This window comes from Perna viridis, chromosome 2 (assembly GCF_037379345.1).
Source record: "Perna viridis isolate PV_CMFRI_1.1 ecotype Kerala chromosome 2, ASM3737934v1, whole genome shotgun sequence".
NCBI classification, from domain to species: domain Eukaryota; kingdom Metazoa; phylum Mollusca; class Bivalvia; order Mytilida; family Mytilidae; genus Perna; species Perna viridis.
In genome coordinates, this window is record NC_142446.1 from 787856 (window position 1) to 804790 (window position 16935).

The 16935-nt window shown below is 32.8% G+C and overlaps 1 protein-coding gene across 11 annotated transcripts in view; it reads left to right on the forward strand.

Annotated features, from left to right (window-relative positions):
* The window catches only part of LOC148623234 (echinoderm microtubule-associated protein-like 2), a 65161-nt gene that overhangs the window by 8367 nt on the left and 39859 nt on the right, over positions 1-16935 (forward strand). For 6 of the 11 annotated variants that reach the window (XM_088564916.1, XM_088564912.1, XM_088564917.1 and 3 more), the window contains exons 2-3: positions 5505-5654; positions 16573-16786. In XM_088564916.1, the coding sequence (XP_088421042.1) occupies positions 5505-5654; positions 16573-16786 (364 nt within the window). Of the gene's footprint in view, positions 1-36; positions 76-5504; positions 5655-16572; positions 16787-16935 lie in introns of all 11 variants that reach the window. The other 5 variants (XM_088564910.1, XM_088564913.1, XM_088564911.1 and 2 more) reach the window with 1 other exon arrangement.

Genomic DNA, 16935 nt, shown 5'->3' on the forward strand with positions numbered 1-16935 from the left:
GTTAACTGTTTGGACATAAATTTATAATCTATTTAGAAAGTAAGATGGAGAATGAAAGTGAAACTAAACAGGAAGGTAAGTGAAGTGTGGCTAGGATTAACTTACTAATCTTATTGTTATATACCGGTACATTATTATATACCTCCATATGATGTATATTTATATATATACAATGTATTATATAATATGTCCACAGATTTAAAGCATTCAAATGAATTGAGCAGCTATTAATTTCTACTTCACCATTGTGTTTTTTTTTTTGGTTTCCATAATAAATTGTAAGACTGTCCATATCACTTCAACATGTGAATACAACTACATTCTACATTGAATTTCTTCATAGAATTACTTTTACATTTTTGGTGTGTAGTCTTATATGAAGAACCAGTCCAAGTAAAATTCAGGCATTGCCTATGGTAGAGGTGATTCATGGCGTAGAAAAATCCACCGAAACAAATGATGCTTTTTCAGTCTACATAAAATATGCTGTATTTTTATGAATCACCTAGGGTCTGATTTTCATAAAGACTGCTACTTAAATATAGTTAACTCATACTTAATCAAATTATCAATCTATTTTTACCTGCATTGCCAAAGGCAGAAGCAGGTCTAGGAGTCACTTCATGCATCGTATGTCCGTAACACTTCAGATTGTCATCCCAAATCCCCTGAAACTACTCAACAGGAATTCCTGAAACTTGGTATGTAGCAAGAACGCCATATATAGTTGCGCATATTATCAGGAAATTTTGATTGTTTAATTTTTATGGGAGTTATGCTTCTTTAAAGTAAGAAATTTACCATAAACCATCATGTATCAGCTTGTAATTGCAACTCCTCTAAAACTGCCCAACAGAATTTCATATAACTTTGTATGTAGCAAGAACACCATATGTAGTTGTGCATATTATCAATAAAGTTTGTTCTCAGATTTGAATGGGAATTATGTTGTGTAGTTCCATATACTCATCTGACACATTTTTCTGGTCGCATTTACCTCAGCAACTATAAATCACAGCTGCAGTGCGCGCAGGTCCAGACATTGATTGGTCTTGCTTGTTTCATTAAGTAATTTTTACAAGAGTTTACAAGAGAGTTTAAGTCACAATTACCTTGGCTTCCCATAGATGGATTTATTTTAGTAAGTGGGCTGAGATAACCCCCATGCACCCCCCACTCATCAACCAAAATATGATTTTCAGGTATTCTTATACCTCCCATTTATGAATCTTTTTGTCACCAAAAAATAAACTGAAGCATTTTTGTATTTTTTGGCTACTTTCTATACCTCGTTGAGGCAAAAATCAATTTTTTTTTTTTTAAAGTTTTTTGATTCTAAGAACTTCTTTCTACAGAACAAAGTAAACTGACATGTGTATGTATCATCATGTAGCTCAGTGTCTCAGCTTTACAATGAGACCAAGAAAATAAAATAAAAAAAACCTACCCCTACCCTGCTGAAAAATCGCTTAAATTGATATATTTTTTCCATGTCAAAACCCCTAGAGTATTAATGCTTCAGTCAAAAATGGCTGATTTGGTATTTTCCGTTTAGTATTATCATAATTTATACTTCTGGGGTTCTTTTGATGAATTTTGGCAATTTTCGCAGTCAGAATTCATAAAAAAATGAAAAAAAACGGCCAAAAGTCACATAAATTCAACTCTACAAGTTATTGCTCTACTAAAACATCTCAAATTTATATGATAGATGATTTAATGTTCTACATAAATGAACCACAAAAAAAAAAACTAATTTTCTAGAAAGGGTTTTCAAAAAATGTTAAAAATATGACCCCTACCCCTAGAAAACTGGTCTCGATATCAAAAAGAATTCTCATTCACAGCATACCGACACTGTAAACTCATATTTTAGGCATTCATGATTAAGATAATGATGTTCCAAATATATCTGATCAATTAAGGTGCTTAGATTTTCCTTTTGGGGTAACAGTTACTAAAAATAGGAATTTTCAGAATTTCAGGATTTTCTTCTCTATCACCAGATATTGCCTTTTTTTTTTAAGATTACCGTGGTTTAAACAAGATTTTGTGTGATATGATATATTAATATAGTGTCTTAGCTTCAAAATAAGCCTACACAATAAATATTTGAACACTCCAGGTCAAGTTGGGTAGAAAATTGCCACTCCTACCACTGAAAAAAAATGTCTCAACATGAACTTAAATGTTAATTTTTGGCATATAAACGGTGTACAGTAGACCTGTTGGGTACTCTTGTTTTAATTATGGATATATTCAACATATCTTCTCTAGCACAAATATCACAAATTTTAGTATTTTTCATAGCACAAATTTTTCAGTTTTAATGTGACAATGAGTTTATCATAAAAAGGGGAATTTTCGGACATTCATTTTTCCTTCTATTTCACATATACTTGGCAATTTTTTTTCAAATACCATACTTCAAATATGCTTTTGTATATTAAACTACAATAATATAGGACCTTAGCTTTGTAATAAGCCCAAGTAATAAATATTTCAACTTTTCTGAGTCCAAATAGATGAAAAATTGCCACCCCCTACCCATAAGAAGTATACCCAAACATGAGCCAAAATGTTAAGTTTTAGCACATAATTGATGTAAAAAAGACATTTTTGGTACTATTGTTTTAATTATCGATGTATTCAACATATATTCTCATTTCAGGCGAGTTATTTTCAGTTTCAAGCTGACAATAATGAGTTTTTCATAAAATGGGCATTTTCGGATTTTCATATTTTCTTCCATTTCACCTGTCATGGGTAATGTTTTTCAAGTACTCTACTTCAAAAAAACTTTTGTATAATCAAACACATTTATAAAGCATCTTACCTTTCTAGTGAGCCAAGGCAATGCACAATTAAACGTATTCCAGGCCATTTTGGCGAAAGAGTAGTATCCCTACCCACTAAAGTCTGCCCCATTGTGAAAGAAAATGATCGTTTATTGCATACACGAAATATACGTAATGTCTGTCTGGCATTTATTATGGAGTTCTTCTTGTATCAGTCACATTGTCAAGCAAAATTATGCTTTTATTGTCCCGTAGTCAACAAAATATTGAAAAGGGGAAATTTAAGAATAAAACAGATTATCACAAAATTTAGCATGTAAATTGTGAAAAAATGCCAATTACCGTTGAAATGGAAGAAAATATGAAAATCCGAAAATTCCACTTTTTATGAAAAACTCATTATTGTCATATTGAAACTGAAAAGTACGTGCCTAAGAGGAGCAGGTTTGTTGAATACATCGATAATTAAAACACTGGAACCCAACTTGTTTTTTTTTCCATCGATTGTATGCTAAAAATTAACATTTGGGTTCATGTTGACTTACTTTTTTCATGGATAAGGGTGGCAATTTTTAACCTATTTGGACTTGGAAAAGTTCAAATATTTATTACTTGGGCACATTAGAAAGCTATATAATCGTAGTTGAATATACAAAAGCTTGTTTGAAGTACAGTATTTGAAAAAAAAAATTGCCAATTATAAGTGAAATTGAAGAAAATGTGAAATTAGGAAAATTCCCTTTTTTATGAAAAATTCATTATTGTCACATTGAAACTGACAAGTACGCACCTGAAATGAGGAGATGTGTTGATTACATCATTAGTTAAAACAATAGTACCAAACATGTCTATTGTACACCATTTATATGCCAAAAATTAACATTTTAGTTCATGTTGAGGCATTTTTTTTCATGGGTAGGGGTGACAATTTTCCACATAACTTGACTTGGAGTGTTCAAATATTTATTACTTGAGCTCATTTTGAAGTTAAGACACTATATTAATGTGCCATATTGCACAAAAGCTTGTTTAACCATGGCAATCTAAAAAAAGACATTATCGGGTGATATAGAAGAAAATTTCGTTTTTTTCGATTTTATAGTATTGTCACCCTAAAAGAAAAATCTAACTGCCTTAATTGATCAGATGTATTTGAAACATCATTATCTTAATTATGAATGTCTAAAATATGAGTTCTACGATGTCAGTATGCTTTGAATGAGAATTCTGTTTGATATTGAGACCAGTTTTCTAGGGGTAGGGGTCATATCTTTAACATTTTTTGAAAATCCTTTCTTGAAAATTAGTTTTTCGTGATTCATTTATGTAGAACATTAAATCATTTATTGAATGATACCAAATTTGAGACGTTTTAGTAGAGCAATAACTTGTAGAGTCAAATTTATGTGACTTTTGGCCGAAAAATCAAAAACCTCAGAAGTATAAATTGTGATAATACTAAACAGAAAATACCAAATAAGCCATTTTTGACTGAAGCATTGATACTCCAGGGGTTTTGACATGGAAATATATATCAATTTAAGCGATTTTTCAGCGGGGTAGGTTTTTTTTCTTCATTTAACCCCATAACCCTAAGTGTTACTGCAACTTTCTTGGTCTCATTGTAAAGCTGAGACACTAGGCTACATGATGATACCTAAAATTGTTTAGTTTGTTTACACGTGCTATCCCAGGAAGGCTTAGACGTTCATACAGTTGAGTCGTAAAAATCTTGGCTTTTTGATGCAGTGGGGTACAAATATAGGCTTATACTAAAAAAGAATCCCAGAATATTCTTTGGCAACAAATTGATTTGGTAATGGGCGGTATAAAGGTAAAGATATCAACTTCCTGTTTCTATAGACCTTGCCATTTTTCACTGTATGGAATGATAAAGAACATATTTCGATACTAAAATCTCAACTCCTAATGGGTGGATTAATTTCAAATTTGGTGTCTTCATATAGATGGGGCATAAATGTTGTAAGCAAATTTGGTTGCTTTTCAGTATCAACTTCCTGTGTGAGTTGGGGTATGCATAACTTCATGTTCTTAATAGCTTTCATATTTTAGTACATTTTGCTTCATTATATAACTGGTATTTCCTCATTTCTTATGCATTTTAATTAACTAATAATGTGTAAAAAAAACTCTGAGATTTTACATCTTTCTATATGGATATTTCATGAAGTCCTTCAAAGAATGACCTATTTAAATGTACAATATTAAAAGGAAAATTTCACTGATGGACAAAAAGATCAACTACAACAAAACTTTATAAATGTATTCTTTTTACCACTGCTGATCAGATACCCCCGTTTTTCCAAACAAGAAAAAAAAATGCTCTTAATTGTCCATGAAATCTACATGAAAATTAAGGAATGTTTATTACAGTGGAGAAAATGGTAGGCTAATCAAAGAGCAGGGAAAAGCATGATGTATGTGACAATTTATTTAGATATGTAATTATGATACATTTGTAGTTCCATTCAGTTTGCATTTTAATCATGGAAAGTATGTTCTTCTTAATTTCATATTTTTAAAGCACTTATTTTTGTATTTGATTTTTTTTATCCTTTTTTTCCCCTAATTTTATGTCTGTTACCACCAGATATATTTTCTGTCTGTTACCATCAGATATATTTTCTGTCTGTTACCAACTGATATATTCTGTCTGTTACCTCCAGATATATTTTTTTATTTCAGATGGTTTACTAAGACAGGATCATGTGGAAGTTTGTGAAAGAGTGACCTATCTGGAGAAGAAGGTACGACAACAGGAAGATGAAATTGTCTGTTTGAAGAGTGCAGTGGCTGACATTTTACGAAGGCTTAACCAAGTAGAAACTGAGAAAGGTATCTTGATCAAAAATTTTTATTTTATCATTTTTATACATCATGTAATGGTATCATGCTGTGGTTGTCGTCTTCGTCCATAGACACTTCATGTCCAGATAGTAGCCTGAGTATAAGTGTATAGATCTGTATGAAATTATACCACAAGGTGCCATACAACAAAAGGAAGCCTGGGATTGATTTTTGGAGTTGTGACTCCGAACTGCTTAAGAATTATGGGCCAATAAAGGGGCCAGAACTGCTTAAGAATTATGGGCCAATAAACGGGCCAGAACTGCTTAAGAATTATGGGCCAATTAATGGGCCAGAACTGCTTAATACATGTAACTTAAGTGCATATGAATGGATCTTTTTGAAATTGTACCACAAAAGAAAGGCTGGGATTCATTTCTGGGGTTTTGACTCAAACTATTTAGTAATTATGGACCAATAAAGGGGCTAGAAATAAGCTTTGTATACTACCTCAATTTTTTTTGGTATTATAATGGTATGGCATACATTAACTTTAGTTTATTTATGATAATTTTGGTAAACTTATCTGATCTTTTCCAAATTTTTATACATTCTTCCTAGGATCATGATGGAGGGCCCTATAGTTTTTTTGAGGTTTTGCCCTACCCCATTTGAAAAAATGGGGCTAAAAGGGGGAAAATTGGTGTTATCATTAGAATTGATAAAAAAAACTTTGTTATTCCTTTTTTTTAGATGTAAATGTGTTCCTTTTGAAATCCTTTTTTTTTTAATTTTTTTTTACAGGATGGACTTATCCTTAACTGTTTTGTACTTAAAGGGCATGCCAAAAAATCAACTATTTTATTTTTGGTCCAATATATAAAAATTTTTTTTTACTGGGTTCTTTATGAAAATCCCTGCCTGCTTTTTTCAATCAGATTTCAGATATCTCTTACTGTTTTCGATTTATAAGGGACCAAAGGGAGTCTACTCCCGAAAAAAATCATCTTTTATATGACCCCATAATGGTATGGCGCTGTCGTCATCGTCAGTGTTGTCTTCCAAAGGCAATTGGTTTATGTGAATTAAATGAAAGTTGGTATTACTGCTTTTTAGGGTATCCTGCACAAAATGACCATTTGGATTTTTAATACGTAAAAAAACATGTCGCCATTACTGAAAATAGAAAATGGGATCATACAGCAGATTTTTGCATATATCTCAAAAACAGTTAAGTTTAACCAAATTCTGACATGAGTAAAAGTGTTCAGCATGGTAAGATCTATCTGGGGTCCAATTTTTTTTAAATATGTTGACCCATGTTGGGAGTTATTACCCTTTTTTGATGTTTTTTTTGCTGCTTTTGATGTTATGACTTTCAAAAATCTTCTCCTCATAATCTATTCTTCAGAATTTAATGAAAGTTGGGTTACTGTTTTTAGGGTAGCCTGCACAAAATGACCGTTTGAATTTTGGATTGGTGAAAAAACATGGCCACTATTACTAAAGATAGAACAACGGTGTTGAAAACCAGTTTTTTGCAAATAACTAAAAAAACGTTGAATTTAGCAAAACTCTGATGGAGAGAAGTATTGTTCATCATCAGAAGACAGACCTTTGCCGAAATTTTCAAAATGATTTGTTGCCTGTTGTAGGATTAATGGCCCCTGAAACAAATTTTTTTGTCTTTTAATGTGTACAACTCTCTGAAACCAATTGCAACAAAATGTATGAAAGTTTTTTAGAGTCTCCTCCACAAACTGATCACTAAAAATAGAACATAAGGGTCAAAATGCAGTTTTTACTAATTTTAGCTCACCTGGCCAAAGGCCATGCGAGCTATTGCCATCACTTGGCATCCGTCATCGTCGTCTGTCGTCATTAACAATTATACAAAACTCTTCTCCTCTGAAACTACTTTACTAATTAGAACCAAACTTGGTATGAATGTTCCCAGGGGTATCCTGCATAGAACTGATTTGGGGATTTTGATCTGTCGAAAGACATGGTTGCCGTTACTAAAAATAGAACATAGAGGTCAGACAGTAGTTTTTCGCATATATCTCCAAAATTGTTAGGTCTAGCTAAATTCTGACAGGGTGAAAGTGTTCAGCATGATGAGATCTATTTGTGGTCAAATTTTTATTATAATCCTTTCAGACATGTTAGAGTCAAGAATCTCCTCTGACACTCATACCAATTGAAACCAGATTTGGTACAAGTTTTCTTAGGGGTATCCTGCATAGAACTGATGTGGGGATTTTTGATCTGTTGAAAAACAAGGTTGCCATTGCTAAAAATAGAACATAGGGATCAGACAGTAATTTTTTGCATAAATCTCCCCAACTGTTAGGTTTAACTAACTTCTGACATGGATAAAAGTGTTCAGCATGGCCTGAACTATCTGTGGTCCAATTTTCATTTTAATCCGTCTAGCCATGTTGGAGTTATTGCCCTTTTTCAACATTTTTTGCTATTTTTAATATTATTTCTTTCAAAAATCTTCTCCTCTGACACTAGTGGACCAATTGGAACCAAACTTGGTACGAGTTTTCCTAGGGGCATCCTGCATAGAACTTACATGGGGATTTTTGATCTGTTGAAAAATATGGCTGCCATTATTAAAAATAGAACATAGAGGTCAGACAGTAGTTTCTCCAAAACCATTAGGTTCAGCCAAATTCTTTCAATGGCTGGAATGATCCTTATTATTAGGACTACAGGAGTCTTCAGGGCTAAGAGTTATTGTCCTTGAAAGGGGAAAAATGATGTTTTTTTTTGTTTTTTTTTAGCCAATATTCTTTCCAGAGGTTTTAAAATCACTTTGAAGGCATTTCCAAAATTTTTGCGGTGTCTTAGGTACTCAGTTGAACATACAGCATTCACCAATAGATGCTCTTTTTCAACATTTTTTTTCCAAACATGTTGCCTTTGCTTACTTAGTTAATAGGGTATGGTTTGTTTGGTCAGCGATTCAGGCTCTTTGAGAGCCTCTTTTTATAATAATGTTTTAAACCACAAAGAAAGTTTGGCATTGGTTGATCAGGAATGGTCGTCAAAAGTGGTCAAACATTTAATAATCATTTCATATAATTTAATATATAATTCCAGTAAATCATAGGAATGTCTATGATATTGTTAAGAGGGCAAAATGAGCCTAAAACAAGCATTTTCCTCATGTCTGAACAATAACTTGAGTAAAAGTGAATGGATCTCATTTAAATTTTTGATGCTACAAGATGCCATAACACTAAATGAAAACTGGAATTAATATTTTTAGTTGTGAGTATAGCCAAGTAAGAATAAAGGGCCATATTCCCAAAGGAAGGTTGGGTTTGATTTGAGATTTTGACTGGACCCATTTAGGAATAAGGGCAAACAAATAACTACTTTGACTCTTGTCAAGTATTTATCCTTTATCAAATATCTAATAATCAAAATTCAAAGACGTATCAGGTCTAAATGGGGTATCAGGGTTTAACTTTTGTAGTTGCATCAAGCTGCAAAGCATTTTATTTATTTTGGTCTGATTTAGAATTTTTTTATTGGATTCTCATAAAATTCTCTGCCTGTATTATTCAATCAGATTTCCTCTGATATCTCTCAGGGTTTTTGAGTTTGAAGGTCACAGCTGAAAAAAAAAAGATTTATTTTTTTGGTCAGATTTAAAAAAAAATGTCCATTTGATTCTGATGAAAATCTCTGCTTGCATTGTCAATCAGATTTTAGATATCTCTTATGGTTTTCGAGTTAAAAGGGGGCAGTGCCCAAAAAATCACACTTTATTTATGATCTGATTTTGAATTTTTTTATTGGATTCCTTATTAAAATTCCTGCCTGCATTTTTCTATCAGATTTACATCTTTTATCTTTTTTAGTTACTGGGATTGAAAGGCAAAGGTTTTTGATTAGCACCTTTAAAGCAAGATTTTTTTTTCACCTGTAATTGAATTTTAAATTTTGTGCTATATTTTGCATCCAAACCAGTTGTTGTGTCCAGAATGAACTTTAAATCCCTATGCTAGTGTCAAAAACTAAGTGTCCACACTAGCCCCAAGTGAACAGAATTCAACATGCGCTTCACAAGTCATAAAGCTCTTATCCATGATGTCTGGTAAATAACTTGACTATAAGTGAATGAATCTCTTTGTAATTGTACCATTGGGTTACATACTAACAAAGGAAGGCTGGGATTGATTTTAGGAAATAAGCAGCCAAAAAGGGGCCAGAAACAAGCATTTTCATGATGTTGGGACAATAATTTGACTGTACGTGAATGGATCTCTTTGAATTATAGTACACGTACAAGGTGCCATACAACAAAATGATAGCTGGGATTGATTTTAGGTGTTGTTACTTGAACTGATATTAAAGGAATGAGGGGTCAAAAAGCGTTTCCTAAGGTACAGATAATAATGATAGTGAAAGTCATTGGATATTCTTGAGATTGTTCCAAAGGTGCCATGTCCCCAAAGGAAGGCTAGGATTGATTTTGGGGGGTTTTGCTTATTGAAGAATAATAGGCCAAAAAGGGTCCACTAGGAATCTGGTCAGATATGTTTCCTGTGTCAAATATTTAATTGCAATCAAAATTCAGAGCTATTTCAAGCTTGAATGGTGTGTCCATACTTGCCCCAACTGTTCAGGGTTTGACATGTGTAGTCATATCAAACTGTGGTCATTTTATTTAGGAACTTACATTTGTATTCAAGGACATATTGATAATTAGATATAAAAACATCTCCTTTTTTTCAATTACTTGATGGTAATTGAATTTGAATACATGAATAATTTACACCTTTTTTTATTTATTGTTGAATAAATACTTCATATTTTCTATATTATCAGTTTTTTCTACCTTTAACTCATTTAAACCTATGATCAATATTTTAATCACAATCTGATTGTATTTTATTTTATACATTGATACCATATAGGTTACAGACCACCAATTCAACCAATGAGCATTTGGAACGTACGCAAAAATAGTTCGATGCAGAAATTACCCCTGTTCCTCATAGTGCTGTGAAAAACGTTCTCATCTTATTTAAAAAAATTTAAACAGTTTCTGATAGGAAAAACATTTCTGTACATTTTATATGTGCATTTTGCTTTTTGTGATGTGAAGCCTAATCTCCGTAATGGTTTCTAAATATACCCCTATCTTATGAAAACACTAGGATTTCCCATGCTATTTATAAACCCTTCACTTTCGGTGATCAGTACTGCACTGCAAGTCTGCTAACCCCACATGCCATTCTGAGGATTGTGAGCTGACATGTGTAGAATCGTGCTGATATATAGTCCTCTGCATGTTGAAGTTAAGGTAAAGTCCAGAGAAGCCATTGAATATTGTGAAATTAGCATAGAAGCCTATGGGAAGTGGAATTAGTGGTTTCTAGCCTTAAGCTGAAGCCATGGCAAAATGAAAAGTTTCTTGGAATAGCTTTAAACTACTTGAAGATCTTGTAAACTTTGGCATGAGAGGAATACACTTCAAAAATCCTTCAAAATGTGCATTTTTTTAAGTTATAGGTCCAAATTATGGAAAATTGGTCTTTTTGGCTGATTTTTATGTCCTATCATGTAAAAAGTGTAGAAAATTTAGTAAAAATATCAAATATTAAACTTTGAGGGCTATATTTACCTCAATATGGTGGTAATCAGCACTTGAAATCAAGTTTTGTGTAGATTTGAGCAAAAATTTGGTTAGAAATGAGGAAAAACTCACTTTCATTACTGCGGTTAAGGACATATAAGCATTTCCTTATGGCAACATGGAAAATCCATTTTTGAGTACTTTTTTTGCTTTAGGTGCCCTTTACTGGTCAAGTTTTAATGTGAAAACACTGTATTTACAAATTTAAAGCCAAAGATATCACCTTTTGTAAAAATTAAAAGATTTAGGGTTTTTGACATGTGATCAAGAAAAAGGGGGAGGCATGTCAGACATAAATTTTTAAAAATAGACCAATTTTTCAGAAAATGATTACTTTTAAAGGCTATCTCTTTATTAATATTGTTAAAAAACAAGTCATGATTGATTTCTTTTATTTGAAAAGTCAGAAAAAGTTCTTTGCAAATATTTAATGCATTTAAGTATGGTAGAATATTGTCACTTTTTTGCTTGCTTAACTTGGTTACCCTATATTTAAAAATCAAATATTTAAAAAAAGTGCTTGTCGCATTTCACTGAAACTTTGCAAATGCATTCAGTATGTATATAGGAAGATATCTGTATAGTTATTTATTTTTTCTAAGACAGAAAGTGACTCTTTAGGTTACAGACCACCAATTCAACCAATGAGCATTTGGAACGTACACAAAAATAGTCCTACACAGAAATTACTGTGAAAAACGTTCTCATCTTATTTAAAAAATTTAAACAGTTTCTGATAGGAAAAATGTTCCTGTACATTTTATACGTGCATTTTACTTCTTGTGATGTGAAGCCTAATCTCCATAATGGTTTCTAAATATACCCCTATCTTATGAAAACACTAGGATTTCCCATGCTATTTATAAACCCTTCACTTCCGGTGATCAGTACTGCACTGGAAGTCTGCTAACCCCACATGCCATTCTTAGGATTGTGAGCTGACATATGTAGAATCGTGCTGATATATAGTCCTCTGCATGTTGAAGTTAAGGTAAAGTCCAGAGAAGCCATTGAATATTGTGAAATTAGCATAGAAGCCTATGGGAAGTGGAATTAGTGGTTTCTAGCCTATATCTGCACCATTTACTTCTAATGGACATTTCATAAAAAGTTATATTTTTATATTCCCATGAAAGATGGTTTGTATCATAGTCTACAAATAATCATCTGTTAATATTTCACACTAGAGATCCAGTAAACTTTTACACACTTGTTTTTTATGATGGTCTAAAGTTTTGTATATACTTTTTGAGACATTTCTAGTCTTAAATTTTTGAGTTATGGGACTTTATTTAAAATATGGAGCAGGGTCAAGATTTTACATATCCTCCCATATTTTGGTAATATTTTTTTTATTTATACTATGTTTTTTTTATTTATTAATGCAATATATTTATCAATCCAACACAATGTCAGTGGAGAATTTACCTTTATTTTGCCATGAAATATGCATTTACCTATGTGGCTTTTAATAGATGGGGCATGTTGAGTGCTGTTTGATATCAACTACCTGTTTCATTTGACCTTACCTGGCCTGAAAGGCCATGTGAGCTGTAGTCATCACTTGGCATCAGTTGTCATTGTCAGCGTCTTTGTCCTTGTCATCTTCCGTCGTTATCTTTTTTATAAATCACTCAGTGGATTATTACCAAACTTGGTCATCAGCATCCTTAGGGTATCTACTTGAAAAATTGTATTGAACGTGTATATAGTTCAAGTGTGAAACATGGCCACCATTGCATTTTTTAGACCACCAGGGTCAAGTCACCAGTTTCTGTATGTATGTCTCAAAAACTATAAGAGATATTATAAAAAAAAATGTGATGCTCCTTCAGCTTGAAGAGCTCTACAAAAGTGTACATTGGGTCAAAGTTGTTGGACAACTCCTTGTCAAAGTTATTGCCCTTGAAAGGCAAAAAAATTATTTTATTTTTTGCAGGTTTTAGCCAATTTTTTTAAAACTATAATAGAAAGAAAAAAAAACTTTAATTTGATAAAATGACCACTATGCCTACTAGGCCTACTAAAGTCGTCATTAGGTTGGAAGACTCCTTGTTAGAATTATTTCCCTTGAAAGACATATAAAATTAGTTTTTTTGCAGGTTTTAGCCAATATCTTGAAAATTATAATAGATAAAAAAAAAAACTTTCAACTGATAAAAGGATCCTTATTATTATGCTTACAAAAGTCTCCATTAGGTCAAGTTGTTGCCCTTGAAAGGTGAAAAATGGAACAGGTGAGTAATTAAGGATCCTAGGAACCACTTGTTTCATAATACAGAAAATGTCACAAAAGTTACGGGTCCCAAGAAAGATTGTTTTGAAATTTAGTTTGTGGGTTCCATACAGATGGGGCATACATTATTAGTGATTTTGGGCTCTCTTCAATATCAACTTGAAGACTAATGAAATGATAGACAAAAATCTAGGCTCCCAATGGATGGATTGGTTACAAATTTGGTTTGTTGCTTTATATAGATGGAGCGTACAGTGTAAGCAATTTTGGGTGTTGTCAGATATCAACTTCTTGTAGGAGTGGGGGATACATAAAACAACAACCTTGCAACTTAATGTTTTATAAAATTCTTTTCATCTGAACGTACTGGACTAATTAGAACCAAATTCTTAGGTTATTTTGCCTTGAACTAATTTAGGAATTTTTCAGACAGCAGTTTTTAGCATATATCTCCAAAACCATTAGGTTTAGTCAAATTTTGACTTAGGGTAAAAGTATTCAGCATAATGAAATCCATTTGTAGTCAAATGTTTGTGTAAATCTGTTAATTCCAAAATGGTTTATTGCCCTATTTGGACGTTTTTTCTGCTATTTTTAATTTCATTACTTTCAAAAAAACTTCTCCATTGACACTACTAGACCAATAAAAACCAAACATCTCATTAATGTTCCTTACGATATTCTGCCTCGATAGAATGTGGGCATTTTTGATCTGTAGGCAATGTACATGGCCACCGTTACTATAAATAGAACATAGGCTTCAGGCAGCAGTTTTTCGCATAGATCTCCAATATTGTTAGGTTTATCAAAATTCTGACAGGAAAAGAGTTCAGCTTGACAAAATCTGTGTTGCTTTAAAATCTGTTTTCCCATGTTGGAGTTGTTGCTCTTTTTTGGAAGTTTTTATTTGTTGCTATTTTTGTTATTACTTTAAAAGATCTTCTCCTGTGAAACTACTGGACAGAATTAATTGAAAGTTGATAGTATTGTTCCTTAGGTATGAGCATTGTTAATTTTTTTTTAAAGAAAAATCAAGGTGGCTTTTACAAAAAATAGAATGTGGCTTTTTAAGTCAGGTGAGTGTTTCAGGCTCTTTAGAGCCGCTAGTTTCATATTTTATCATTTGTCCCGCTGGAACGAAAATTTATAACATCTCATTTATAAAAAGTCTAACGTGTTGTAAGGGTTCAGCATTACATGTGTTATTGTCATTGGAAACACCATAGACAAAATAACAGATTATTATTGATCATTTTACTCTGTTTAGTTTTCTCCAGCTCAAGCCAGAGAAAATTAGAAGATCAACAACAATCAGTGAATTGTTATAAAGGAGGATGTTATTTATTGTCAAACATGAAAAGCTTCAAACCTCTATGGTTTAATCTAATGTCATCAAAATATTGATACATACAATATTAACATCATTGATTGAAAGTTTTAAATGTTGATATTCAATCTTTTCAATCACTTGGAACATCTTTTCAAGTGATCTTATACCATCATCTTGTGTTTGTTGATGTCTTGCTGAAAAACTTTTATAATGATGTGTTAAGCAGAAGGACTAAGGATTCACTTTTGGGTCTTTAGCTCAACTGACTAATCTAAAAAATTCCAACTTCTCTGTAACTTCAGTCCTTAACATTAGGAGTGTTGCCAGCATTGACCTCTTGATTTATGTCTCACCTGAGGCTTTTCTGGCATTGCCATTCATGTTGGTGCCATGTTAAGATTTTATGTTAAGTTTTCTGATAAGGTCAGTTGAATATGAACAACTTCTACTAGGTCAATCATTTTTTTCTCATGCAGTTCAATGTCACAATCCTGTATCCTTTTCATGTACATGTACAGTGAAACTTCTCCAAACCGGACCCTCAGAAAACCGGTCGTTCCTTCAAACTGATCGTTTTCAAAAGTCCCAGCCGATATATCTTAAAGCCTGTGTGTTTTGTCTTCAATAGTCCGGTCACCCCCTAAAACCGTACATCCGCCAGTTTTTCACAGTTTTAGTTACATATTTCAAATAAAAACAACCTCTCACTTCCGGCCTCCCAGTTACTGTTCACCAGTTATAAATGTGTCAAAACTGTAAATGATTACGTAATATTACGTAATTTATAATTCATTCACTGAATGGTTTACATTTCATCAGTGGACAGATGATAATTTAAGGGGACAGTAGTTTAAACAACAAATTTAATCCAGACATTACATTTTGTCACTGGTTGGCTGTTAATTGGTGTGTACACACGTCAGGAAACCGGGGTCATTTAATGGTACAATCTTTATGATCTTTTAACTGTCAATGTGACCTGTACCCAAGCCAAAACAACATAGTTGTGAAATTATTAGGCTTTGTTGATAGGTAATTTACCAAAACAATACTAATAATGAATTACCATCAATAGCCCTTTGATCTTTAATGCACATTCTTTCAAGACTGTGAACATTATTTTGTCGGCAGTACGGTTTATAAAATCAAATCATTTACAAATGATGCAAGCTTTGAAATGTAATGAAAGGCCAAAAGTTTTGAATTGGCATTAAGTATGTATCGACCAACAAACTTACAAGGTGTAGGGTTACAGAACACATTATTGGGAACAGCTCTTAGAATGCATTGCTATTTTTCACAAAACCGGCCACCCCTATAAATTGGCCATTTTTTCTTGTCCCAGTGGTGGCCGGTTTGGAGAAGTTTCACTGTATATGCCAGCCACAGTCACAGGTCTACTACCTTTGAAATTTCTTGTTCAGATTTTTTGTAAAGTTTTCTCTCTTAAGTTCAGTTTAACATGAATCACTTGTGCTAGGTCAATCGTATTTTGTATGCAGCAGTTGCATTAGCATCACTATAACTAAATCAATAATATTAATTGTAAAGTTGCATTATTTTATTTAAGTAACAACATTTGTTACCAATGTGGTGGACACCTCGTTACACAAATTATCAGGATGCCAGATGAAACAAAATGTGCCCACTACTTCAAGGCCAGATTTAATCAGATCAGTGTTTTAATTCTTATTTTTTATTGAACTACTTTCTAAGTAATTGTTTTTTTTGCATTTTTCAGCACAGAACAGTGTTCTTCCATCAAAGCCAACATTTAGATCGTCAGGTACCCCACTAAAACCAAGGACACCAAGACGTTCACCTCTAGATAGTGTGTATGTTACTCCTGCCAGAGGTGGGACACCACCGTCCTCAGCCAAATCACGCACTCACATGAAGAAGTGGGGATCTGTAACAAACTCATCTGAACTAAATGGAACTTCACACCAAGTCAGGTAAACTCCTACCTTCAATCAGAGTGAATTGCAGTTTTGTACAAGTTGAAATTTTAGGCCTTGGTGCAGCAAACAAGTATATTTCCTGTTCGTTTTTTTACTTTACTTTTTTAGCTGACCAGGCGGAAGGCCATGTGAACTATTGCCAT